Source organism: Vicugna pacos, chromosome 34 (genome assembly GCF_048564905.1).
Source record: "Vicugna pacos chromosome 34, VicPac4, whole genome shotgun sequence".
Lineage (NCBI taxonomy): Eukaryota > Metazoa > Chordata > Mammalia > Artiodactyla > Camelidae > Vicugna > Vicugna pacos.
This window is the reverse complement of record NC_133020.1, coordinates 914,707-939,696: the sequence shown is the minus strand read 5'-3', so window position 1 is coordinate 939,696 and position 24,990 is coordinate 914,707. Positions and strand designations below refer to the sequence as shown.

The 24,990-nt window shown below is 38.9% G+C and overlaps 1 protein-coding gene across 4 annotated transcripts in view; it reads right to left on the bottom strand.

Moving 5' to 3' along the window:
* Positions 1 to 24,990, bottom strand: part of LOC140691263 (ankyrin repeat domain-containing protein 26-like) — a 50,214-nt gene that overhangs the window by 6,663 nt on the left and 18,561 nt on the right. For 2 of the 4 annotated variants that reach the window (XM_072954328.1, XM_072954331.1), the window contains exons 10-22: positions 24,150 to 24,243; positions 21,705 to 21,733; positions 21,449 to 21,521; positions 19,436 to 19,690; positions 17,756 to 17,829; positions 17,123 to 17,264; positions 14,746 to 14,956; positions 13,404 to 13,587; positions 12,419 to 12,556; positions 10,466 to 10,978; positions 8,873 to 9,025; positions 2,145 to 2,510; positions 1,359 to 1,564 (exon numbers count right to left, since the gene is read on the bottom strand). In XM_072954328.1, coding sequence (XP_072810429.1) covers positions 1,359 to 1,564; positions 2,145 to 2,510; positions 8,873 to 9,025; positions 10,466 to 10,978; positions 12,419 to 12,556; positions 13,404 to 13,587; positions 14,746 to 14,956; positions 17,123 to 17,264; positions 17,756 to 17,829; positions 19,436 to 19,690; positions 21,449 to 21,521; positions 21,705 to 21,733; positions 24,150 to 24,243 — 2,438 coding nt within the window. The remainder of the gene's footprint in view (positions 1 to 1,358; positions 1,565 to 2,144; positions 2,511 to 8,872; positions 9,026 to 10,465; positions 10,979 to 12,418; positions 12,557 to 13,403; positions 13,588 to 14,745; positions 14,957 to 17,122; positions 17,265 to 17,755; positions 17,830 to 19,435; positions 19,691 to 21,448; positions 21,522 to 21,704; positions 21,734 to 24,149; positions 24,244 to 24,990) is intronic. The other 2 variants (XM_072954329.1, XM_072954332.1) reach the window with 2 other exon arrangements.

Below are 24,990 nucleotides of genomic sequence, written 5' to 3'. Positions count from 1 at the left end.
ACGCCCCCACAGAGGATCCCCGCTGCCTTCTGCACTGGCTGCACCTAGACATACTCACCCTCAGGAAACCAGTTCAGAAATAAAAAATAAACCATCCCTCAAAGCCATTTTCAAGCATTTGCTTTCACCCCCCTCATATACACATTTCACGCATTACCTGGGAGAAATCAAGCACGCGGCACTGAGCAACAGTTTAGAGCCACCACCTCTGGGGGGCACCAGGTGGCAGAGTCGATGGTGGGAAACAACTACGACAGCGCCAGGGGCAATTTCAAGTGTCCCCCAATGTCCCAAAGCTCACTTTGTTACTTTGCTTTTACCAGAGGCCTACATCAGCACCTGCTTTCCACAACCAAAAAAAAACCTCAAGCGGATTTTCACTTTCATAAAAAAAAAAAAAAAAGCAAAAAGCCAGAATAGCACTGGGTGCTTGTTTTAGCCCAAGCAATCAGGGGGGCAATGGGCACCCCGAGCAGCGAGAGGGGGCCCCACCGAGCTCCTTCCCCAGAACCACACAGTATCCCGGCATCACGCCGCCACGGCTTCGGACTGTGTCTGTGAGCACCTGTGCTTTATGCATTATTTATTTTATGTATCCACCAGCAAGATGTGTCCTAAGGTAACTGCCTTTTTGCTTTACACCGACAACTTTCATAGGAACACTCTAGTTTTGGACAGCGGGGAGACCTGTAGCTCATAACACTGCTACTCAGGCACCGGAGGTGGGACTCGCCCTTTCGGTCTTCCACACACCCCCTCGGGCAGGCCACCACATTCTTTTTAGCCACTTTGTGAACCACTATACTGCCCTTCACCCCGATGTGAATTTCCCCTACTCACCAAGCATGCCTTTACGTAGCGGAGACAAACTTAGAAGGACACAGTACTTCGTCTCAGGGTGCCCACGAGCAGTGACACCAAATATCACAATCAAGAAAGTAAATTCACCAAACACCAGCATGGGGCCCCTTGGGTTTATGTTGTACTCTTCCAAAACACAGTTAACTTTAAACTCATTAACGTTTCTATTTATGGGAATTCCAACTAGAAATTTTGTGATAATATGGCTGTCTAAATTACAAAGTTTGCAAAACCCCTAGCTTAAAGACTAGACCAGGTTAAATATATGCAAATTAAAAAATAAAGTCATGTAAAAGCAACAAAAGGCAGGGAGATGCAAACTGCCCTGGACTGACATTTTAAAGGAGAGTTCATTTACTAACACCATTTCCCAAAATTACACTGTCTAGTCAGCGTTCACTTGCTACCCACCTCACGAACCTGGCTCAATAAAAATGATGCCTTAGAGACAAATTAGTGACCTAAATTATTTTGTATAATTCTATGTTTTGACTTACGAGTTTAGTTGATTTGCCAGTGACACTCTATTTTTTAGCTCTTCCAGGTACAGCTGCCTGTATTTTTCCAATTCTTTTTCATTACAATCAAACTGAGAAGTTTTCCTTCTCAGTTCCGTTTCCAGGTCTTGAACTCTGTGTTCCATCTGGCTCACTGAAGCACGTTTACACTCTCTGAGCAAGTCTTCCTGAGATGCTGCTTGTGCCTACAGCAAATTAAAAGGACACAATTTTAAAAATACTTACAACCTGAGTAATTACAGTCTATTTGTTCCCTTTAGTTTTGAGTCAGTGATTCAGAGAGCAATTTTAAGTGTGGAAAAAAAGCTGAACTTTAAAATACTTATCATCAATGTCAAGTGAATTAAATCTGAATTATGAAATGAAAGTGGAATCACCCTTATATTAGTACTCATGTAATGTGATAGTTCAAAGAACAATAGGATCAATCTAAACTTTTAAAAATTGAAGAATACAACCTAGGAGTAATCCAAGAATGTGGCACAGTATTTACATCACAATATATGCTTTTCCTCCTAGTGGTCTTGATTTACACCAATTGGTCTTAAAAATGATTGTCTAGTGAGAGTTGTTCTGAAACATCAATTTAGTGATAGTAATGATGGAAACTGAATTATTTAAAGGGAGTAACAAATGCGGCCTTCCTTCCAGAAATCTACAAAACAAACTGCTATATGGGAAGTAGAGGGAACACATAAAATGTACACATCCGAACTGTAATTCTCTGCGAAGTGAGTTAAAGCACCTTACAGATCAGTGTCTCACCTGTAAAAACTGGCTGATTTCTTTCAGTTTTTCTACTACATCATGTCTTCCTTGCTTTTCAGTTTCCCGTCTGTACTGCACAGCTCGCCTGAATTTTTTCAGTGTTTTTACTACATCCCGTCTTGTTTGTTCTTCAGTCTCCCGTTTGTCCTGCTCCACTTGACTGTGTTCCACTGTATTCATTTCGAGGTGACGTCTGAGGTTTTCTGCTTCTTCCTCCAACTTCTTCTTCTCCTCCTCTAGTGCTTCACATTTCTTTTGCATCTGTTTCACAGATAATATCTCCTTTAGAAGAAGCTGAGTTTCTGCACTCAGACGGAGAAGTACTGAAGACGTAGATTCGTCTTTTGCTGGAAGATCAGCATTCTGCGTGAAAAAGGTAAAACTGTTTGGTAATGAGGTTAGCAGACTGAGAACAGCCTAACTCTAACCCAGCATCAAAGGTTGAAATAAATTCAGTTACAATAAAATGGTATATCTACCTTGTGGAATGGAGAAACTCAAACTACTCAGAAAATCAAGAAAAAAAGTTCAAACCACCAAGAGTCACAGAAATATACTGTTCACTGTCATCATCTTTGTTATACATTTGTACTTGATTTTACACTCTGATGTTTCTGTAATTGTTTCATGTCTTTCCTACATAAAATGACTACAAGGCACCTCTTAGTAGAAAGTCTCTTACCCTACCCCTTCCTTCCCCAAGTCTTAACTCTTCATGATTTTTAAAGTTTTAGGGAGATCATATTGAATTACTTAGGGCTGAATTAATAAATGCCTCCCAAAACAAGACTTTGAAAAAAAGACTGCAATTAATACATCTTACAAATATGGATTCTAATGCCATAAGCCCTTCTCTGAACTACAAATATCTTATGCTTGTTTGAATTGCATTCCAAGGAGCAATGAATGATTCACAGAGTTAAGGAGAAATCCATCTCCTAGTGTAGTGGTTTAGTAAGATGACCCATACACTTTTCTAAACAAACAAAACAGCCTTCATTCTTGTAATCCTGTGTGGCTCGCCACAAAACAAGAGAACATACTCAACAAAAACAAACAAAAAAACTTGCTGGAATTTCAGTGACACTGACTTGGGAAGAACTGCTCTCCTTCAGACAGAAGGATTGTTTGCTAAGACAAGGCAGGCGGAGGTGGTGGTTGTAAAACATCTCTACAAATTCCTTGACACTTCCCCTGCGAAATTCCCTCCCCTGAAGTAGGTACTGGCCTCAGTTAACTGGTTTCTAGGGGACAGAATGTGGGGGCACTGCTGTGTGATTTCTAAGGCTAAATGGCCTCTGACTTTCACTCCATAGGGACGCTCACCCTTAGAACCCAGCCACCACGCTGTGAAGCCCAGGCCACCTACTGAGTCTTTGTACACACAGCTGTCCCAGCTGATGACTCCAGGGAATATCCTTAACCAAAGCCAGCTCCAACTTCCAGACATGGGCATGAACAAGCCTTTAGATTATTCTAGTGCCCGCTTGATGCCAAGTGGAGAAGAAATGGGCTGGCTCCACTGAGCCTTGTCTAAACACAGATTTGGGAACCAAGCAAATGCTGTTTTGAGTCACCAGGTTTTGAGGCAGTTTATTATATAAATTATTAGCAACAAATAACTGGCACAGATATTGATATTAAAAATGGGGCACAGCCATTAAAAAAGAACCCAAAATGTGGGGACGCCTTTGCACCTGGAGGTAGGTGAAACCTGAACAGATGCAGAGAAGAGTAAGAGTGAAAACCCAAAGTGTCCACGAGACTGTTAGTGGAAGCCTGAGGGCCCTTGAAGGGCTGAGAGTGAAGGCTTCTAGGCCAGGGAAGAAAATGACGACCCTGAAACCGGAGGCAACGGGACTCTTGCTACCGAACAGCTGAAAGTAAAGTTGATGAGACACGCTAAAACAAACAAAAAGATTATTAAATATAAAGGAACCAGGACTCACTGGGTTCAAATATCTGTACCCCATTTAAAGCATCTCCACATGCCCAATGGTCACATAATGGGTAAGCAGAGAAATGGCTTCCGGGCTAAGATCAAATCTAGGGTGCTGCCAGGAAAACAGTCTGAAGATGAAGCCAAGACTTTGTTAAGACCTTGGAAAGATTTAACGTGCTGCCTCAAATTCCTTTAAAGATCTTAAAAGCATAAGAATTTCAAAGGCATGGCCCCCCAACAGCTTCACAGGAAGCCCAAGGTGAAGAGTTTATCTCAAAAAGACGTGAGAGTAGCCTTTCCAATGGCAGGAACCCCAATAAAATTCACAGGAAATTCAAAGTTTTAAAGAGAACTGTGCTAGCAAAACTACTGCTTGCTAGCTTGGACTGAAAGAGACAAGACAGTGCAAAATGGGAAGAGGCCTTTGGGCCTCTTTTCTTAGAAGGTCTACAAGGAGGAAGCTGGCTTGAGAGAACTGCTCAGCTGCAAACACAGGTCACTGCTCATGAAAGGGACAGAACAAAGAGCTTAGAGAGGGCAGCGAAGGAGAACCCCTCCCAGGGTTAGGACTAAGTCCTAATCAAAGAGCCAACAGCATCAGGCTGCACTGCAGAACAGGTACGGGCCAGCGGGCCTCCCATCTTCCATCTGTGAGTGAGGGAGTCCTCAGCAGTTCAGGAGAATGCTGGGTGTGTGGCGGCAAATAACCCGTGTCTCCTTATCCTCAAGCCTCAGCACTGAGAGGCGCGTACCCAAGGGCTGTACTCCAGAAAGCACGCCCAGGAACCTCAGCCCCTCCTGGACCTGGTGAAGATGGGAAAGTAAGACCCTGGGCTGGAGCCTGAGCCTAACACCACAGCGACCGAGACCTGCTCACGACCGAGTAGGGACAAGTGGATTTCTTGTATGGAAGCAGTAACAAAACATTGTGGCTAGTGAGTAGATTATGCTGGTTTTTGAATGTCTCCATAAATTTTCAAAATTAATTCCATAAAAAAGGTACAATATGGGCCAACCTTAAGTGCCCTGCTCCTAATGAACAGAAAACGGTGAAAGTGGCACTGACTCAACGGCAGGGCTCGGTTTGAAAAGGCACTTCAGCTTCTGCCTCGCTCTTAACCCTGAAACCCAGTCTCAGGCGGGCAAGCTCAGGCCACAGAGACAGCTTCCGTGTTCCAGGGGAGGTGGTCCACCTGCCCACCCCACCTAAGCCACAGCCCACCGCCGACATCAACCATCAGACATCAGCGGATGAACCTTCACGTGATTCCAGCCCCCTGCCTTCGAGCTGCCCCACCTGAAGCTGAGAGGAATAGAGGCCAGCTGTCTTGGCCACACTTTTCCTAAGTGTAGGTTGTGAACGAAGTAAATGCTTATTTAAGCCACTGAACTTTGGGGAGTTTGTTAGGCAAAAACAGATAAACAGAAGAGTGGATGAAAAAACAGTAAGAAATGTAACTTGAATAGAGTAGAAATTGGTCTCCTATAAACTGGAATGTAACAAACGTTGAGATTATCTTATTAATGACAAAGTGCTGATGAGAAGCAGCAGGTAACTGAAAGAAAGACCTCAGAACTAGCGAGAAGGAAGATGCTTTAGAGTCCCCTCCAATTACAGCTTCTTACAAACAGGCATGTATTTCACAGTCTCCCCTCAACTTTGAGGATAAGGAAGGCTGGTAAGCAAGGAGACACAGGATTTGAAGTCTAATAATTGAAAAACAACTAGGAATAGTCAGTTTACCAAAATCAACCTTTTTACCTCATCTCAACGAACTGAACTTCTAAGAGAACAGGCAGCTTTGAGAACTTACTAATCTAGCACTCACTCTTCATTTTCCTTTCCTCAGAGAGAAAATAAAATATTAAGGAACCATAAATGTAGTGTCCTTTGGCAGTATTTAAATTAAATACAATTTTTCCTTTACCTTACTTAAAAGCTCGTTGGTAAGGGAAGGTAAGACTGTCTCAGCTTCATGTTGTAGCACAATGTTTCTCCATATCACACAGATTGGCTTTGAACTTTTGAAATTCAAATTACTAATCTGTTATCTGTTTCTGATAAACTGATGGAATATTATCTAAATTTTAGGGCAGCTGTACTCTTGGAAAATTTTCCTTGGATGGGATGAAATATTTATTTCATTAATTATGCATTAAGCTATAGACTACAGCTAGGCACCTCTCCTTTTAAGTAAAAGGAGGTAGACACAGGGAGCTGAGAATGCAGGATCTGCACCAAGAACAAGATTGGCACCAGAGTTACACACAGGAACCAAGCCAAAAGAGGACTTCATCGTGCACCGCAAGATGATGGATTAGAGAGGCTTCCAAAGAGGAAGGTTGAATTAATCTTTTCCAGGCTTAATCTTTTGTCTCTAGGTAGTGAAATCTATGGATGAGTCTATGAATTATAATGAGTGCAACATAATGAAGTATATTGCAGACTGAGTCAGCAGATCCCGTGACCATGATTTGATGGAAACTGGAGTGAAGTGGGAGGCACTGGGTGAGAAACTAAAGGTCTGAACGGGGGGAAGGAATGGACTTTACCTTTGCAAGCCTATTTTCTGTCATATCACAGAGTCAGCAAGGCATAAGCTGGCCACAGGCCCCTTCAGGACGCAGCAGATTTCCACAGAAGTGGAGTTACAGACATTCTGCGACACTGACTATTTATTATGATGTAAAACAACTGGTACTATGCAAGAAGACACGGAAAGAGTTCTCATAACATCTGAATTGGTACTGGCATAGGACAGACATAGATCAATGCATCACCACTGAGAATCTAAAAGAAACCCTCACATTTACAGTCAATTGATTTTCAATACGAGTGTCAAATAACTGAATGAGACAGTAATAGTCTTTTTAACAAATGGTACAGGGACAACTGGATATCCACATGCAAAAGAACAAAATTCGACCTCTACCTCATACAACATATATATAAAACTAACTAAGTGAAAGAGCTAAACCTACAAAGTTCTTAGAAGAAAACACAGGCGTGTGTCTTCATGACTGGATCTGGCACTTGTTTCTTAGGGCAGTAAAAGACAGAAATAGATTAACTGAACTTCATCAAAATTAAAAACTTCTACTCTTCAAAAGACACCATCAAGAAGGTAAGAAGGCAAGCTCCTGAACAGGAGGAAATACTTGAAAATCCTACATCTGATCGAAGGCTTGCACCCAGGATACAAAAAGGACTCTGACAATTCAATCATAAAAAGACAGCCCAATTTGAAAATGGGCAAAAACCTAAACAGACAGGTCTTCAAAGAAGATACACAGATAAGCACATGAAAAGATCCCCAACATTCTTAGTCATCAGAAAAATGCAAATCAAAGCCACAACGAGATGCCAGTTCACACCTACCAGGAGAGCTGATGACCAGTGATGACAGGAATGCATAGAAATTGGGAGAATTATACACTTTGGATAAAAATGTTAGATGGTGCAGCCACTCTGGAAAACAGTATGGCAGGTCCTCAGAAGGTTAAACAGAGTTACCATATGACCCATATGACACCATTTCCATTCTTAAGTATATTCCCCAAAGAAATGGGAACATGTTTACACCAAAACTTGGACAGAAATGTTCACAGCAGCATTATTAGCAATAGCCAAAAAGCAGAGGCAACCCAAAGGTCCATCAACTGATGGATGGATAAATGGTTTAGCCCCACAACCGACTACTGTTCGACAATAAACAGAAATGGAAATACTGACAAGCGCTGTAACATGGATGAACCTTGAAGACGTGTTGTCAAATGAAAAAAGCTAATCATGAAGGACTGCAGAGCATGTGATTCCATTCCTGGGAAATACCCAGAACAGTCACATCTGTAGAGACAGAAGTCAGACTAGTGGTTGCCGGGGGGTGGGGGGGCTGCGGTGCTGGGGGTGATGGCCAAGGGATGCAGGCTTTCTTTTTGGGGTGATGGGAATGTTCTAAAATTGATTGTGGTGACAGCTACACATCTCTGAACATACTAGGAGATACTAACGATGCATCCTAAATGGGTGAATTATATGATACGTGAATATTTTTCTTTTTTGGTGGAGGGAAGTAATTTTTACTTATTTATTCTTAGAGGAGGTACAGGGGATCGAACCCAGGACCTTGTGTATGCTAAGCATGCACTCTACCACTTGAGTTATGCAACCCCCCTATAATATGTGAATGATATCTCAACAAAGTTAAAAAAAAAAAATCCAAAGGCAGGATCTAGACAATTTTCTTAATTCTCTATTTTGGGTGTACAGATGTGATCTGAACTTCTCCATGCTTTGACAACATGTCTAAAATGAATAGAAAATGAAGGCAATGTCTAACTTCAACTGGTTTGTATAATGACCTTTCTGCACAAGGTATTCTGAAATCCATGAAATAAATACACACAGGTTCTATATCCATTCACAAAAGTGAAGATGAGACATGACAATTTTCTGGAACATTCCATGAAACATTATCCTCTGATTTTATCTAGCTTGCCTCATTGTGGTGAGAGATCACTAAAACATACTGTTTAATAGGAAAAAAAAGTTAACTTCTGTGAGGAAAGAGGTATAATTCTCAACTTCTCTAAGGGTAAATATTATAAGAAAAAAATAAAGAATGGCAGAATGAAAGTCAACATTTAAGAAACAAGTGCATTATAAAGATAATAAAAGTGAAATTATAATGAAGATGCAAAAGAAAGCTGTCCCTGAAAAGCTGGTGGCCTGCAACACTCTGCGCTGCACGTTCACGGCCGACGTGCTGAATTTCATACATACTGGGCTCGCAGTTTGATGTGGCTTCCTCTCTCCATCCTGTCTCTTATTTTCTGAAGTAGTTTGATGATGTGCTGTCACCTCCAGGGATGCTTCCAACGTGGACACTTTCTTTCGGGTGTCAGCCAGTTCTTGCTGAAGCTGTCTCATACGGGCCTAAAAAGATAACTCTGTTACTGAATTTTCAGTCACCTTATCATTAAGTTACATTAATAATATATAACTCCAACAAATGGGCTTTGAGAACTATCCCCACAGACATCAGTTCACCTTTTCCTAATAGGCACACATTCCTGTTTACTGAATTTCATTAAACACACAGAAGGCGTGACCCTCCTGCCTTACCGACAGTAAGTTAACTTAGACAATGGAGGCAGCCCCACCAGCCACTCCCTGCCCCTCCCAGGAAGCGGCCGAACTTCACCCCCACTGAAGTCTCAGACAGAAAGGGGTGTGTGGGTGGGATGAGTGGTGGGTGGTAAGTTCCACACTGTGGAACATTCTCCCTCTTTCTCATTAGAGGCTTAATAAGTTCAGAGTTCTTCACATATTCAATCTGGTGTTTAAATCCTTCCAACAGACTCCCATCTCACAATAAAAACGAGGATATTCCAATGGCCTTTGGGGACCCGAGACAACCTGGCGTCCCCTGCCTCCTGGACTGCAGCTCCTACGGCTCCCCCCACCTCTCCCAGGCACTCCCTTCCTGCCACTCAGGACTCTGGCTGCTCCTCCTCAGTCTGAAAATGGGACCCCAGTGCCAGACTTGAACATCACAGAGCGCCCCAGTTCCTCTGTTCTGGACAAACTTAGAGCCAAATGACAGTAACTGAGCCTTGCAATGAGAACTGTGAGCACATTATTTGAGAAAATGTTCAAAGTAAATTACAAATAGAACAGGGGAGACTAAGTCAAACACAGTTTTGCTAAAATTTACATTTGTCCCAAATTATGACTGAATGATAAGTAGATGCCTTTAAGGAGTGGAGAGGACATAACAATACATGATTTGAGACGGAAGTATTTCTAAATTTAATTCCAATTGACATGAATAAAAATAAAGTTATACCAACCATACCAAAGTATGAAAAGCTACTGAAGGAAAAGTACTGCAAGATACAGCATTTACACATTAACTGTCAAGGTAATCCACACAATTGAATCTTTTCTCTCTCTCTTTTTTTTTTTGTTTTTGTTTACTTTTTTTGTTCACACAACTGAATCTTAATTTCAAAATACTCCTTTTAGGTCTGAGCACTTCATTTATCTGCTTCATGATACTAAAATGTGGTGACAAAGATTAAAATGATTTGGGCAGTATAAATTACTAAGACCTGCCTGTATCTGTCAACAGCTTATAGCTTAATCTCTTAGAATTTCAGGTGACACGGCATCTTTACACAAAGTAAAGCACCTCTCAGGTCTAATTTTTGTTTGCTGGATACAAGAAATGCCTTTAGGCTGCTTTACAGTGTATATATTTATAGCCCGCACATTTTTTATATTCAACTAGTTTCAATGTTCAGCTTCCATCAGATACTACTTTGAATTTTGTTTGAGGAAGTCTGAAAATTAGTTCCCTTTCTGGGTACTTACTTCCATTTCTGCTCTGTCCGTTTCATACTGACACAGTCTGTCCTTTAAACATCTGCATTCTTTAATTAACTCCTTGTTTCCTTCCTCCAGCATCAGAACTCGTCTGCTCATGGCTTCAAGTTTTCCCATGTGATCCAGAAATGGCTCTGGAGTATTAAGTACTGTCTTTTCACTTCTGGCTTCATTTCGAGCAACCTCTAGTTGCTGTCGAAGCAACGTGTTTTCACTTTGTAGTTTACATATTGTCTCCTTCAAGAATGCCTGCTTTGCAATGTATTTGATGACGTCCCCTTGTTTGCTCTGAGACAAGGGTTCAGTTTCCTTGTTTGAACACTGGGCTTGGCCTCGGTCTCTGTGCACACATTCTAATACCAACGTTGTTGGTCTAAGAGCATCTCTCCTGGGATGGAGCTCAATTTCTGGGCCACGGAATTGACGCTCAGCTTCAGGAAGTTGCTGAGGAAGCACCTCGCTGCTATCTTTTGGGTCAGACAGCTCAAAATCCATTGTGTCCTGTAAGTGAAACCCCTCATCTCTTACTCTTTGAACTGTATGCAATAAACCGACATATCATAATTTCCTTTGAAGTGGAAGACTAATCTCTAAGTTTATACAACAAAAACTTCGCAGTAACTGGGTATCCAACTGGAAAAACTTAAGGTGGATACAAATCTCAAACTTTAACCAGAAATCCCCCAAAGTTCAAAAATTTAATTAAAGACAGTGAATCCATGAAAGTTAAAAAGAAACCACAAAAGGATGTTTAAGAAGCTCAGAATCGGAAAGGCCTTTCTTTCTCTGAAATACAACAAACCCAAAAGGCTTAAAATAAAAAATGCATAAATCTGACTACACTTAAAAATTATATCTGACATCTAACCTTTACAGCTACCCCCAAAGTAAGAGCCTTAGCTCTGTAGAAATTGGGACAGGTTAGATTTCCTAAAAAATTCTTTCCTGAGAATATTCCATAATCATTCTCCCTTTCTAACATTTTTAGAGCGAGTTATAAGAATTACATCTACGGATAAATGATAAACCTAAGCACTGTACTAAGCACATCTACAAACATCAGTTAACTCATTTAGCTGTGACAATTCTGGAATAAAGGGTTAAAAACACAAGCAAGCTGCAGGGTTTTCCCCAGGGCTTCTGAGTCTACGACTCTTACACCAAACCAAAGCTACTTCTTTAGGATAAATACATAAACACAAGAGAAGCCTTCTATTTCCCTAATGGTGAATACACTAAAGGTAAAGAAGGTCAAATTTACAGAGCTCTTCTTAGAAAGTCAGGAGACTATTTGCTTCTGCAATAATTTTTATTTCTTCTTCATGCTGTTTATAACAGTAATGGATGTGAAACAGCAGGAAAATACAGTGAACTGTTTTATTAAAAATAAAGTCCTGATCAATAAATTATCACTAAGTATAGATTATGGCGTATCTATCACTATATTCGAAAGCTCCTTGTACTGAAATCGGATACCACATGGAGCAGAGTGTTACCTTTTATCACACGTAGGAGAATGACACCCAAACTACGGTTTCTGAACTGGCTATACTTTTTCCTCCTTACCATCAGTGGAAATGATAAAGTAACCTCTCCATTCATCTATCAAAGGAGTGAGATCACTGCCAGAAACTAGAATGCTTGCCGTTAGTAGCAACAGTTTTGGATCATGGAAAGCTCATCAATTCCTATGGACAATATTAACAGCCTCTCCTTGGATGAGGCCATTGTGAATGTCACTACATCACTGTTGCCGGCAAGTGGATTTGAATTCAAAATATCGCTTTATCCAATAGACCGGAAATGAAACCCCCAGAAAATGTATTTACATATGCAGGCTTTTAAAACCCTCTATACTTTCTGTACCTACAGTTTTGGTTTTTAAACTATATAAGTATACAAATTCACACACACACGTTTGAAGATGACTAAAGAAAATACCTCAGCATTCATTTTCTCATTAGCCTTTTCTGCCTCCTTTTGTTGGGAAAGACGATGGGCCAGGACTTCATCTTGTATTACTTGGGCATTCTGCTCTTGGGAAAGTTCTCTCTGAGCGTCATTTCGCTCTTCTAAAACCTGGAGACATATGACATTAGGGTTTGGGTTTTACACCATGAAAAAAAGTCAAAAAAAGCTTAGGAGGGGAATCTTTAAAAAAATTTTTTCAACCTGTTAATAAGAAGTAGCCTTTTTAAGCACAGGGACCTTTAATGCACATAAATAACTCAAATTCTAATACACATGGCAGTTCAATGCATCACAGAGCAAAAACACAAGGGATGTAGTATCATGAAAGAAAAACTTTCTTAGCACTTTTTAACCTGAGTTATAGTCATTTTACAATGTTGTGTCAAATTCCAGTGTAGAGCACAATTTTTCAGTTCTACATGAACATATATATATTCATTGTGACTTTTTTTTGTTGTGAGCTACCACAAGATCTTGCATCTATCTCCCTGTGCTGTACAGTATAATCTTGTTTATCTATTCTGCATATGCCTGTCAGTATCTACAAATTTTGAAATCCCAGTGACAGAAAATTTCTTTATAAGGCATTTAACAAGTTCCATCATAGTCTCAAGGTGATTTAGCCTGGATTTTAACTTCAAAAAGCCAAAATTAACACCTGGATTTGAATTAGACTTGTTAATTTGCTCAATGGACCAAAACCGTCAATCCTTATGTTAATGATGAAGCTCAATTTAACTTCCATTCCTTCATTCAGAAAAGACAGAGCATCTATTAGATGCCAAGAACACCAAGAAATTAGTAAATTAAGCTCTAAATGTCATAGTTCATATTTAGGATGAGGTAACTTTTATTTGTTTTAAATGAAAATATAGATTAATTCAAAAGAATATTATAAATAATATTGATGAAACAGTGTTAGAGGTATGAAACTTTCACATTATGACTAATTTACCTGATTTGGTTTATTCCTTATGCTCTTCAGTTTGCATTCTAGTGCTCGGGCAGTGCTTTCAAGTTGTTGTTTCAGGTCAACTTGCTCATTGTATTGTTTCTCTTTTCTTTTTAAATCATCCTTACATTTTTCATATAATGTATAAGCATTTTTCTTCTTCTTGTTTTCTTGTTCTAATGTACATCTGCAGTGAAATATGCTTACCTTAAAATTTATTTTGTTAGAAAATTAAAAGTTCACTTTATGATGTGATTCTTCACATGCTCATTTATTACCCTAATGGAATTTCTAGGTTCTCAATTTTTTTTTCATTTCTAAGTCTCACATTTTAATTTCCTCACTTCAATCTCTTCATAAAGATATACACACACACACACGTTTGAAAAGTAGCAATGAAAAGACAAAATGCTACTGGGTTTCAGACAAGAGTAACTCTGGTCAATAGTGTAGGAAAGAAATCTTGCAATTATTCAGTAAGGATTGAATTGAAAATTACCCTTTTTTCCCCACATAGTCATAAATTACTCCTTCATTGGGACAGAGAATTTAGTTACTATTTAAAAGAGAAGTTGCTATTTAGAAACAAGTTTATAAGTTCATGAGAGATAAAATTTCAACTTCCTGAAGTATTACAGGGACTCCTACATGATCTCCAGCGGAAGGTAACATCCGCAGGTGTCTTTTCCAGAACACAGACCCGCTAATTAGCATAATCCAAGGCGAGGCTGGGGAGTCTACTCCCTGATGCCCTACACTATGTTTCTTCTTTTGCAACACTTTGAACTTACCTTGTGGAATATTATTTATTTAGTAAATCATTTTTAAATCCCTTTTGGTACAAGGCAGGATCCACAGTAAGTAATTAAAAAATAAAGAGTAATCCATGCTTTCAGCATAGACCTTTGAACTAATCTTATCTCTGTATGAGAGCGATGCTGAATAAACTAACCAGTAATCACTTTCCACTTTACTTTTCAGTCCATCCATTCATATATATGTTAAGAACCAAACTGCATAAATTTTTTTTAAAGTTTCTGCCTTGAGAAAAATGGTCATTTCATAATTCTGCAAGTGGGAATGTAAAGTAATACAAACTTTCTGGAGGACAACTGAGAGATAAGGATCAAAGATTTGTTGTAAAGAAATACAGGATATATATATATATCCTATATTTGGCTGTGTTATTTCCAAGAGTCTCATATTCCACAATAATAATGAAATTTTCTCCCCTGTAAAATCCCAAAAGGTAAGTTAGCAATTATAAGACTTCTCCTACATACCTACAGTATTAAAGTAAATATAAAGAGTTCAAATATTTCTTTAAAACCAAGAAATTCAGTACCTCATGCGGCAGAGCTCTCGTTCCCACTCCACATTTTGAAGTTTTAACTGTGATTTAGCTTCTCTTGTTTTCAGCAGCTCTGTGTGTAGCCAGTTCACCTTATTTTCCATTTCTTTAAGTTTTCCTCTAAGTACTGCACAGTCAGATTCTTTAAGTTCTATTGATCTGACTGAATCAACTGGATCCTGAATGTTCAATAACCGATCAGAATCTGCATTAGGAAGAAAACAAAAACAGAAACAAAATACGTGAATAATTTTTGTGTATAAAGAACTGTGCATTTTCACATTCATTCATCCATACGTTGAACAAATGGATATTGAGCATCTATAACGTGCAAGACATTCTTCTAAGCTCTGCAGATATTAAAAGAGTGACAAAGTAGTATTATGAACGTTACGCAAATAAATTTGACAACTCAGATGAGATGAAGTGGGTAAAATTCCTTGAAGGAGAGAAATTACAAAAGCTCAATTAAGAAAGAACAAATAAGCTAAAAAAGCCCTATATCTTAAAAACGAAAACAAAATCCTATTTAAAGACCTTATGACAAAGAAAACTCCAGTCCCAATGGTTACACTGGTGAATTCTACCAAGTATTTTAGGAAAATTTAATACCAATTCTACACAAATTCTCCTCAAAAAACGAAGAGGAAGAAATATGTCCTCATTCTCTAAAACTGACATTACCCTGAATCCAAAACCAGACGAAGATATTACAAGAAAGAAAACTAATGTCATGAAAATGGAGGTAAAAATTCTAAACAAGACATTAGCGAATTAAATCCAACAATACAGGATAATTCATTGTGACCAAGTCGGGTGTATCCCAAGAATGCAGGGCTGTTTTAACACTTAAAAATCAATGCTATTCATCATATTAACAAACTAAAAAAGAAACCATATGATCATGTCAGTGGATAAAAAGAGGCACTTGTCAAACCTCAACACCTATTCCTGATAAAAACTTCCAGGAAACTAGGAACCAAGGGATCATCTTCACTATGACAAAGATCTGTGCTAAGCCTACAGCTGACACCATACGCAACGGTGAAAAACGGAATGCTTTTCCCAGAAGGTGAGGAACTGGACAGGAGTGGCTTCTCTTACTCCTTCTAATCAGCACCGTACTGGAGCCAGTGCAATCAGGCAACATAAAGAACCAAAAGGCATCTGGATGGGAAATGAAGAGGTAAAACTGTCAGCTAATCAGCGGGGAATATGATTATATGGTGCGAGTCAGCTAACTCCAACCTGTGGGCTGGGTTGATTGCTTTGGTAAATAAACTTTTACCACATCCATTACAGCCACGTCCATTAACTTGTGTATTGTCTATGGCTACTCTTGTTGCAACGGTGACAGAGCTGATTAGCTGTGACAGGGAATGTATTTATTTATTGGCTGCAAGTCTTAAATGTGAACTATCTTTAGTAAGACAGTAGTTTAAAGAAGAAAAAGCTTGACCACCTCTGGTTATGTAGAAAACCTGAGAGAATCCATAAAAAGGCTACTAGAACTAACAAATAGGTTCAGCCAGGTTGGAGGGCACAGAGTCAGCATACAGAAATCAACTGTATTTCTATCATCAGAAACTAAAATTTAAAATACATTATTTTAAAACAAATAAATAAAAATATACAACTTATAACCTCACTGAAAAATAAGAAATACAGGTAAACTCATAAAAGACGGAAAGACCCAGACACTAAAAACTCTAAAATATTACTGAGAAAATCAAGGAAGACCTATGTAAATGGAGAAATCAACTTTGTTCGGGGTTAAAAATTCCGTATTGTTAAGAAGTCAATTCTCCCCAGATTAATCTACAGATTCAACATAATCTACATCTCATTTCCAGGACACTAGCAGACTTTTTTTTTTTTTTTTTACATTGACAAGCTGATTCTAAAACTCATGTGGAAAGAAGGGTAATAAAAGGAAACAAGATGAAGCCAGAGGACTGTGGCCTTTAACCATGGAGCTACAGAAGCAGAAGCTGGATTTTAGGCAAGGAGGTAACAAAGACCTGAATTTTAAAAACTGTCTAGTAATCACGGTTGCGGTGTAGACCAAGGTCCCAGGAGGCGGAGCGGCGGCCAAGAAAGTCCTGAGGTGATTTCAGCGTTCTAAGAGGAAAGCAGCGATGACCTGACCCCGGGTGAAGGCGTAGGAGCAGCAGAGGCAACAGAAAGCACAGGGAGAGGGGACGGCCACAGCCCCTGGCTGGCAGCGCACACGTCTGATTCTGCTTCAACACAGAGCAGGCTTCTGAGACGCAGCGGCTTGTGACGCAGCCGCGCTCCCCGGGCAGCGCTGGGTGTGCGCACGTCACCGCGAGACACTTACATGGGCTGTGCAGTCACACGGGGGGCCTACCTTCACTCTCCGGGCCAAGTCGTTTGACTGGCCTCAGGGTGTTCTTAGAGTTATGGAAAAGCGACTCAGAATCCTCGGAAGCTGTCCCCGGTGACAGAGTTAAGTCATCGAGGCCATCCACAGAATTCATCTGCTCTTTGACCTACGAATAAATAATGCTATTTCACAGTGTCTCCAACATAGTTATAAAATATGCTCAGTGTACAGAGGTGATAGATATCCATCTTTTTATGAGAGCAAAAACAGACACTTCTCGAAAGAACTGATTTCTGTCAAAAGGCTAACTTTATCAATAGTGTTTCTAAATGATTTTTAAGTAAATGTTTCTACAACAAAGGAGGATTTTCTGTTTTTCCACTCTATCTTTTATAATTTTTTTTTTACCATAGGAAAACAATATTCAGGAAGGTTTTTTTGCCTCAATTCCAAGGATAAAGTTTAACTATAAATGATTATAGATCCTAACAATACTTTAAGTTTTGTAACTAGATAGAATGCTATTAAAAACTAAATATTAAATAATTATTTATTGACTCTAAAAGTCTAGTTTGAAAGGCAATTTCTTTTGAACTGTATTATTAAAGCACAGAAAACAGTATTAAACCAGAAATTTAAATTTACATTTTTACATACCTGTGAGTGGTTATTTTCACTTCCATCAAGTCTTTCTTCCTCTTCCTCAGATGTCCTTTCTAAGTCTAGGTCTGCTGAAAAATGAATATGCTTAGTTAAAATTCATTTTTATCTAGAACAGCTAGATAAAAGGCATCATCTTTATAAAAACATAAAACACATTTCATCAATTGACAGTTTTAATTAAGCTTAATCTTTAGCCGGATATTTACTTCTTTAAGAAATACTTCTAACTATTTAAAACTTCAACAAACTATTTGGGAAATACTTGATGTTACCAGATTAAAGGCATACAAACATCTCAAAGTTTCACTCACAAACTGATTCACCAGACATGAACAAAACAAAGAGAAATCAAACAAAATTTAAAAATACAGTAGAGATATACAAAGTCACGATAGACTCTATTCTCTACCTCCTAACAGTACCTTTTTTAACAACATACCAAGCTTCAAGAGCAATGTCATTCATGGTTTCCAAAATTATTGCTACTTTTTATGCTTTTATCTTTCCTTTATCTGAAACGTTTCCCTCTACTGTTCTGACAAGTTCCTTTGCCTCTTTGAAGACTCAGCCTGCTCTGTGAAGTCCTCCTTGATTATAGCTCTCTTTCCGCAGAGACACAGGGATCTCTTTCCTTGGAGCTACCTTGGTACTTCACAGATTTTTCTAGTGTGTCTTCACCAGCTGAACTGTAAACTATTTCTTTACATGTCTATCCTCTTTGCTCCCATGCTGTAGAGTATCTGCTCTCTTAAAAGTATCTGTGTATAAACTATTTATTAGAAAAACTTTCAGTTTTGAGCTTGTAGTCACTACTATAGGAGATAACTGAGAATCTTTTCCAAATACAACATTAATTCTGCAGGTAAGGATAGAAAAGATAAAACTACAGGAGCAGAAAAAACATTGTAGGACTTATTACTACAGCTCTGATTATATCACTGACTAAGGCACTAAATTAATTGGTATACAAAGTAGAACACGTATTAGATGTGGTTAATCAACAGACTGGGTATCCTAGAAGAATTAGAATTGATATTCCATATATTATTTTTAAGTGATCAAGCACTCCTTAAAAACCAATATCCTTTTCGACCCACCAATCCATTAAAAATAATAAAACAAGCTGATACACTGTGCGGACACAGTTAAGAAGGAGGTCCTGTGTAGCAAATTCCCAATGTCTGCCACTACCGCTGGGAAAGCCACTTCTAACATACATAAAGGCAGAGAATATACTAGAAATACTTTGATATTTAGTTGCAGAGGTGCTTTTTCAGTTACACTGAATACAGCTATAACAAATATTTATAAATTCAGAGCTAGATAAAAATAAAGCTAAGAAACCATACTTTGAGAAGGGAATCTTTGGATGTCCACCTAGGTTTCCCAACTACTCACAAAGCTCTAGACATCATCCTCCTACCCGCTCTCAGGAGTATGCTAAATACTATTCTGAACGAACTTACTTTCTCCTAATTCTCTTTGCTATTTAATATGTTGCTTTGATCAGAGGTTGAATGTAAATGTCATGCAAAAAGGTATTGTCCGGTTGTAGGTTGCATAAAAGGAGTAAACACAAAGGAGATCCTGCCACAAAATGATTTCTGCAAAGTCAGAGTACGGTGAAGCCACGCACAGGTAGACCATGGCTAGCTCTCTGTGCTGCTTTATTACCTTCTTTGCTGCTTCTGTTCTCTGGCAGCTGTGACTCACACAGGCCACGGAGCGCTGCGTTTTCTGACAGAGACACGGCTCCAATATTCATCCGGTCTTTATCTACCAGGGCCGTCTGCCTCAGTTCTGTGGGTGCTGACTGGTTTGTGGTCACTGATTGTGATACCAACAGACATTTGTCAACTTTCAAATGCTTGGCTCTTTGACCAGCCTCATTATTGAGGCTCAAACTAGTAGAAACCCAGTCTGAAGGACCTGAAAACAAAGTTTCCACTTATTAGAATGTGAATAACAATACAAACTTGACTAACTTTTACGAATTCTCTTCCCAGAGCAGCAGCCCCACGCCCTCCTCTCCCCCAAACACACTGCTCCTTCCCAGCTGGTTGCACTTTACATGTCATTGCTGTTCATATAGGGAACCACTGTCTCTCTTTTTTCTACCTTTAATTTTCTAGTATTACTAATTTAGATTCCTTCATCACTCTCTAGAAAACAGTCTATATTCTGTTAGAGCTTTATGAATAATTACGACTCTTCAACATATGAAGTTTTTCATTAACAAAATGTATGTCTAACCAGCCATTTACTGGACGTTTAAATATGCATGACAGTATTGAGTCCTAGAGATGCAGGCTTTAAGAAAACTTCTACTGAATGGTACTACTTAAATTACAATGAGGCAGTCTTTCCTCAATGTACCAATATCTTCAGAATCCTTACCTTAAGCCTTGGATAAACATCATAAATTTATATAAGAAAGGATAGCCTTGAGTGACTGATTTTTTCCATATAAAAATAGGGTAAATCTAGGTACAAACTACATCCAAAGAGTACAGAGTGCCATGAGACAGGAAACACATAACAAAAATGTTTTACTTTTTTAAAAAGAATTAAGTTGTCAGATTCAAAATTTTTAAGGCAAGTTAAAGAAAAAAAGGCAAGAAATGTAGACGCGAACTTTAAAGCCCACCTCATCACGAGGGCCCCTTTATTATTTCACACCCATGAACCCTGTTTAAAACAGCAGTTCTCAAGTGTCATCTGAGAAGCCCTGAAGCCCCATGTTCCCTCCATCTAGGGAGTCCAGGAGGTCAAAACTATTTTCACAATAATACTGAATGCTACTTTCATTCTCATTCTCTGTTAAGTGTGCAGTGGAGGTTTCCAGATACATGACATTTGAGAACATCATAGCTCTAATGGCTAATGGAATGTTTGTGCGTGCTTGTTTTTTAAATCTTTCAGTTCTATTTTCTAATATACTAAACATCAATAGATACAACCCACTTAACAGTTCTTCAGAATTTTCAATAATTTTTAGTAGTATAAAAAAATCCTAAACCCAAAAACTTTTAGGATTATTGTTTTAAAAGATCATATCTACCAAACATTAAGGTAGGACTAATTACTTCCATCATTTTTAATAATCAAAGACACCACACACACACACACACACACACACACAGAGAGAGCGCTAATCAAAACATCCAGTTGCCTTAAGACCTTTGGGCTAGGGAAATAGCTCAGTGGTAGAGCACATGCTTAGCATGCACAAAGTTCTGGGTTCAATCCCTAGGACCTTCATTAATAAATAAATACAGAAATAAATATCATCAATGTGATAGCGCTAGATGAAATAATTAAAGTGAAATATGACTGACATGTTAGCAAGTGAAGCTTTGCTCTACGTAAAGGTCAGAATTCAATTAAGCATTTTAAAACTCTGGAAAAATCTTAGAACCTAATAATCAATCTCTCAGGATCCCTGAGAAGTACAGGGACTCCAAACTGAGCACTTTGGTGTCTCCCAACATCAATAGAAACATCCAAGTCAAAGCTGACATTTTAAAACTCTATTTCTTACGCTTATACATATTTTTCAAACATGGATACCGATCATAACATCTGCCTTACTTATGTCACTTTCAATTAAGTTAGAAAAAATAGAAGGAATTAGGAATAAGAAGACTGTACTTCATTTCATAGTTAAATTTGTATTGCAAAATTTACCTGATTTGAATCTTTGTAAATTCTTCATTGCTCGTGTCTTTTTAGGAACAGAATCTTTCACTCCAACTGCAGGCTGAATGGTTTTTGAAACAAATTGATTAATCATGTGCATTTGATACAATCTGTAGTAATAATTCAAGGGGGGAGGGTCTAGCTCAGTGGCAGAGTGCCTGCTTAGCAGTGCATGAGGTCCTAGGCTAAATTCCCAGTACCCTCATTAAAAAAAAATTAAACATAAAAGTATAAAAGTTTTTACCTTCAGGTGAGGATGTTTTTCAGTAGAACCTAAAAGCCAAAAGGGACACATAATCAATTATAAGTAAATATGAAAGCCAACTATCCAGTCATGCGGTTAGTACTGAGCGCAATCCTCATGCTTGCTTTGGAAATGAACACGTTAGGTTTCGGTGTTTTGTTTTTCAGGGGCAGTTAGGACAGCAACAAGACAGACATATGAATCCATTATAGATACTGAATAAAGAGCAGGAATATAGGTTTAACAAAACATGCAGTTAAGATGTCAAAAGTACGAGTATGTTTCAAATGACTTTATAAAATAGAAACGTGCACATATACAAGTGTGAACATGCTGCCTGAGGAGGAGAAAAGCGATCTGTCATCAGAGGAACAAGTTATGGCTCCAAGAAGACAAAAGTGAAAGCTGATGGTAAAATGCAACAGCACATCTTTCATGCGACTGACACTTAGACTACAAGTGTTTATCATGCTCTTCAATTTGTCCTGTGATTCAGGAAGTCCACAGTTGTGATGGCAGTTCATTTGAATGTGCACTTCACTTCTCGTCAGAGAAAGTGTTATGAATTGATCAGCCTGGATACACACTTGTAGAATAATCGTTCATAAAAATATTCATTTTTTCCCATATCCACATGGGCTACCAGTATGCCTACATTTCTTGGATCCTCTAGCCATCAAAGTTTCTTGATCCACTCATGCAGGAAAGAATGCATACTGAGTTTTCAATATTGAAATCTGGTGATCAAAAAAAATTTCATCGCCACAGAATTATTAGACATTAAAAGTCTTTTATGTTTCAAAACCTGTGTAGTATTCACTGAAAATAACAACTTTAGCATTTATGGAATGAATCCTATTAATTTCTTTTATTTCCAAAATTGGTTTGGTAAGTCACGCTAATGTATAAAAGGATTCTTCTGAAACAAATATCTTATCAAAAAATAACATATATTAAAAACAACAACAACAACACAGCCAGTGCTTCATATTCAAGTTAGTCTCATTTGAATAACAAATACCAATACAACATTTATCTTTGAAGCCTGATAGGAGGAGAGGCTGTGGTTTACCCCAATTCTAGGCCCCCTCCTGATTCCAGTATTCTCTGGATTGGCAATGATCTAACCTGGCTTCAGTGCAAATACACTGATGCCATCGAAAAGGAGTTCTCTCAAGTTTCCTCCTCAATTCCAAAATCACCTACCTGCGGCTTTTTTTCCTCCTTCCTTCCTTTCACTTTCCTCTTCAAAGGTACCTCTACATCTGTGGTCTTAATTCTTCCCCTTTTCTATTCTTTTGATGGACGATCCCCACCACTTCTTTTCCCTCTCTGCTTAGCAGCAGTAGCTTACACCTCTAATTTCTACTTCAACTCTTTGCCTCCCTCTGGCTATGAACGTGCTCAGAAAGAAAAACAAAATCGTGCCTTTCCTTGTTGCTGTTGTCTTTAACTTCCCAGTGGCTCTTCTTCCAGATTCCCCTAAACACAAGTCTACCCTCTGAGCGTGATCTGAAGACCAGCAACAAGGGCATCACCTGACAGCTTGTTAGAAATGCAGACCCACTGCTCAGAATGTGCGCTTTTCACTGGGTCCCCAGGTGACTAAAATTTGAGAAACTCTGGTCTATACCGAGTCTGCTTCTATAGCACTCGGACTTAACCGATCCCTCTGAAACAGCCGCACGCGTCTCCCAGTAACACTTCCCCCAAAACTGCATCAGGATCTGCAGACTTTTCAGTGGACTCTTTACCAGGCTCCAGCTCCCCTGACCTCCCCGGAACGCACCCTGCTCTCCACCTCTTTCCCACTCTCTTCTGTTGGCCTATGAGACACCATCCTATAAGGCAGCAACACGCTGCATGACAGGAAGGTCGAGACATTGACAGCTGACCACACCCGCCTGTGCTCACCGGCAGCCACACCCAGCTCTGCGTGATCAGGTACCGCAGTCCTCGCCGCCTTCCTAACGGTCAGGGGACGGGCGAGTGGGACATTCTGCTGTGCCTCCCGGACAAGGTTTGGTGCTGGAAGGAGCTCACTTCATACCCGTCTCATTTCAAACACTCTTCTCTTCCTTCTTCTAAAGAACTATTCTACATTACCACCTCCTGCCAGGGACCCCCCTCCTTTTCCTTCATTTACTCCCCCCCTCTCTACCTCCCTCATTCTTCACTCCCTCCTTCCCTCCTCCTGGTTTCCTGACTGTCCTCAGGTCACAGAGCATCTTGAAACAAAACTAACAACTGAGCTCCTTAAACAGCATTCTAGTTTAATCTGTTGCTGACACCTGGTAAGATATACAATTTACTTCCTTTTCTCCTCTTTTTTCTCACTGTATGTTCAACAGGTGATTTTCTTTGGCTGAGAGAATAGATCCAAATCCGTGTTTTAAATCAACATTCTGTAAAATGACTTTTTTTGGAATAAAATACAGTACTTACTTTCTATTTGTCCATTTAATGTATTTTTTTCTCCTAGACCTGCAGCTCCAGATAAATGATCAACACGGTTCGGTAGTTCAATCTCAGAGATACTCTGTTAAAATTAATATTAATAATGAGTTGCATAAAGATTTCCTGATCCCTTTCTAAGAAAATACTGCGTTTCCTATCTTATTATTATTTTTTTTTAATTTCCTACTTTAAAAGCAATTAGACTCGAAAACAAAATAAGCATATCCTGGAAACCCAAACATTTAAATAGAAAATTTCATATGCACTCTTTAGAGCAAGTCTATCTTTTATCTTCAGCTGGCTTTTGATCTTCTGTAAACTGAGCATGGAAAGCTAGAGCAAATATTTTCACAGACAAAATACTGACTTACATGCAGATTTCAACAAAGAATTAACTTCAAAGCACCTAATTCCATTTTGCATTCCTCGACAAAAGAAGAGGACGTTTAAAAAACATAAGTATTTTTATACGTATAACTGAATTCCTTTGCAGGTACACTTGAAACTAACATTATAAACTGACTACACTTCAATAAAAAATTAAAATACATATTTAGATATATTGTTTAATAAGTATGCTATACATTTAAAATGTTTCTTAGGACAGATACTGTTTTTAGCATTAAAATAACATACATGGCATGAAAACAAGCCTTGGAGCCTGTCATGCTGAGTATTAACAGAACACTGTGGAAACCGCTACATTTCAGTAAACAAAGGCTTAGCAGAATCTCTTATTTGATAAAACTTTTATTGATAGGGAAAATAGTTGAATAAAGTACCAAAGTAGAAAGAAAAACATTCGTTTAAATTAACAGCAGAAGAATTT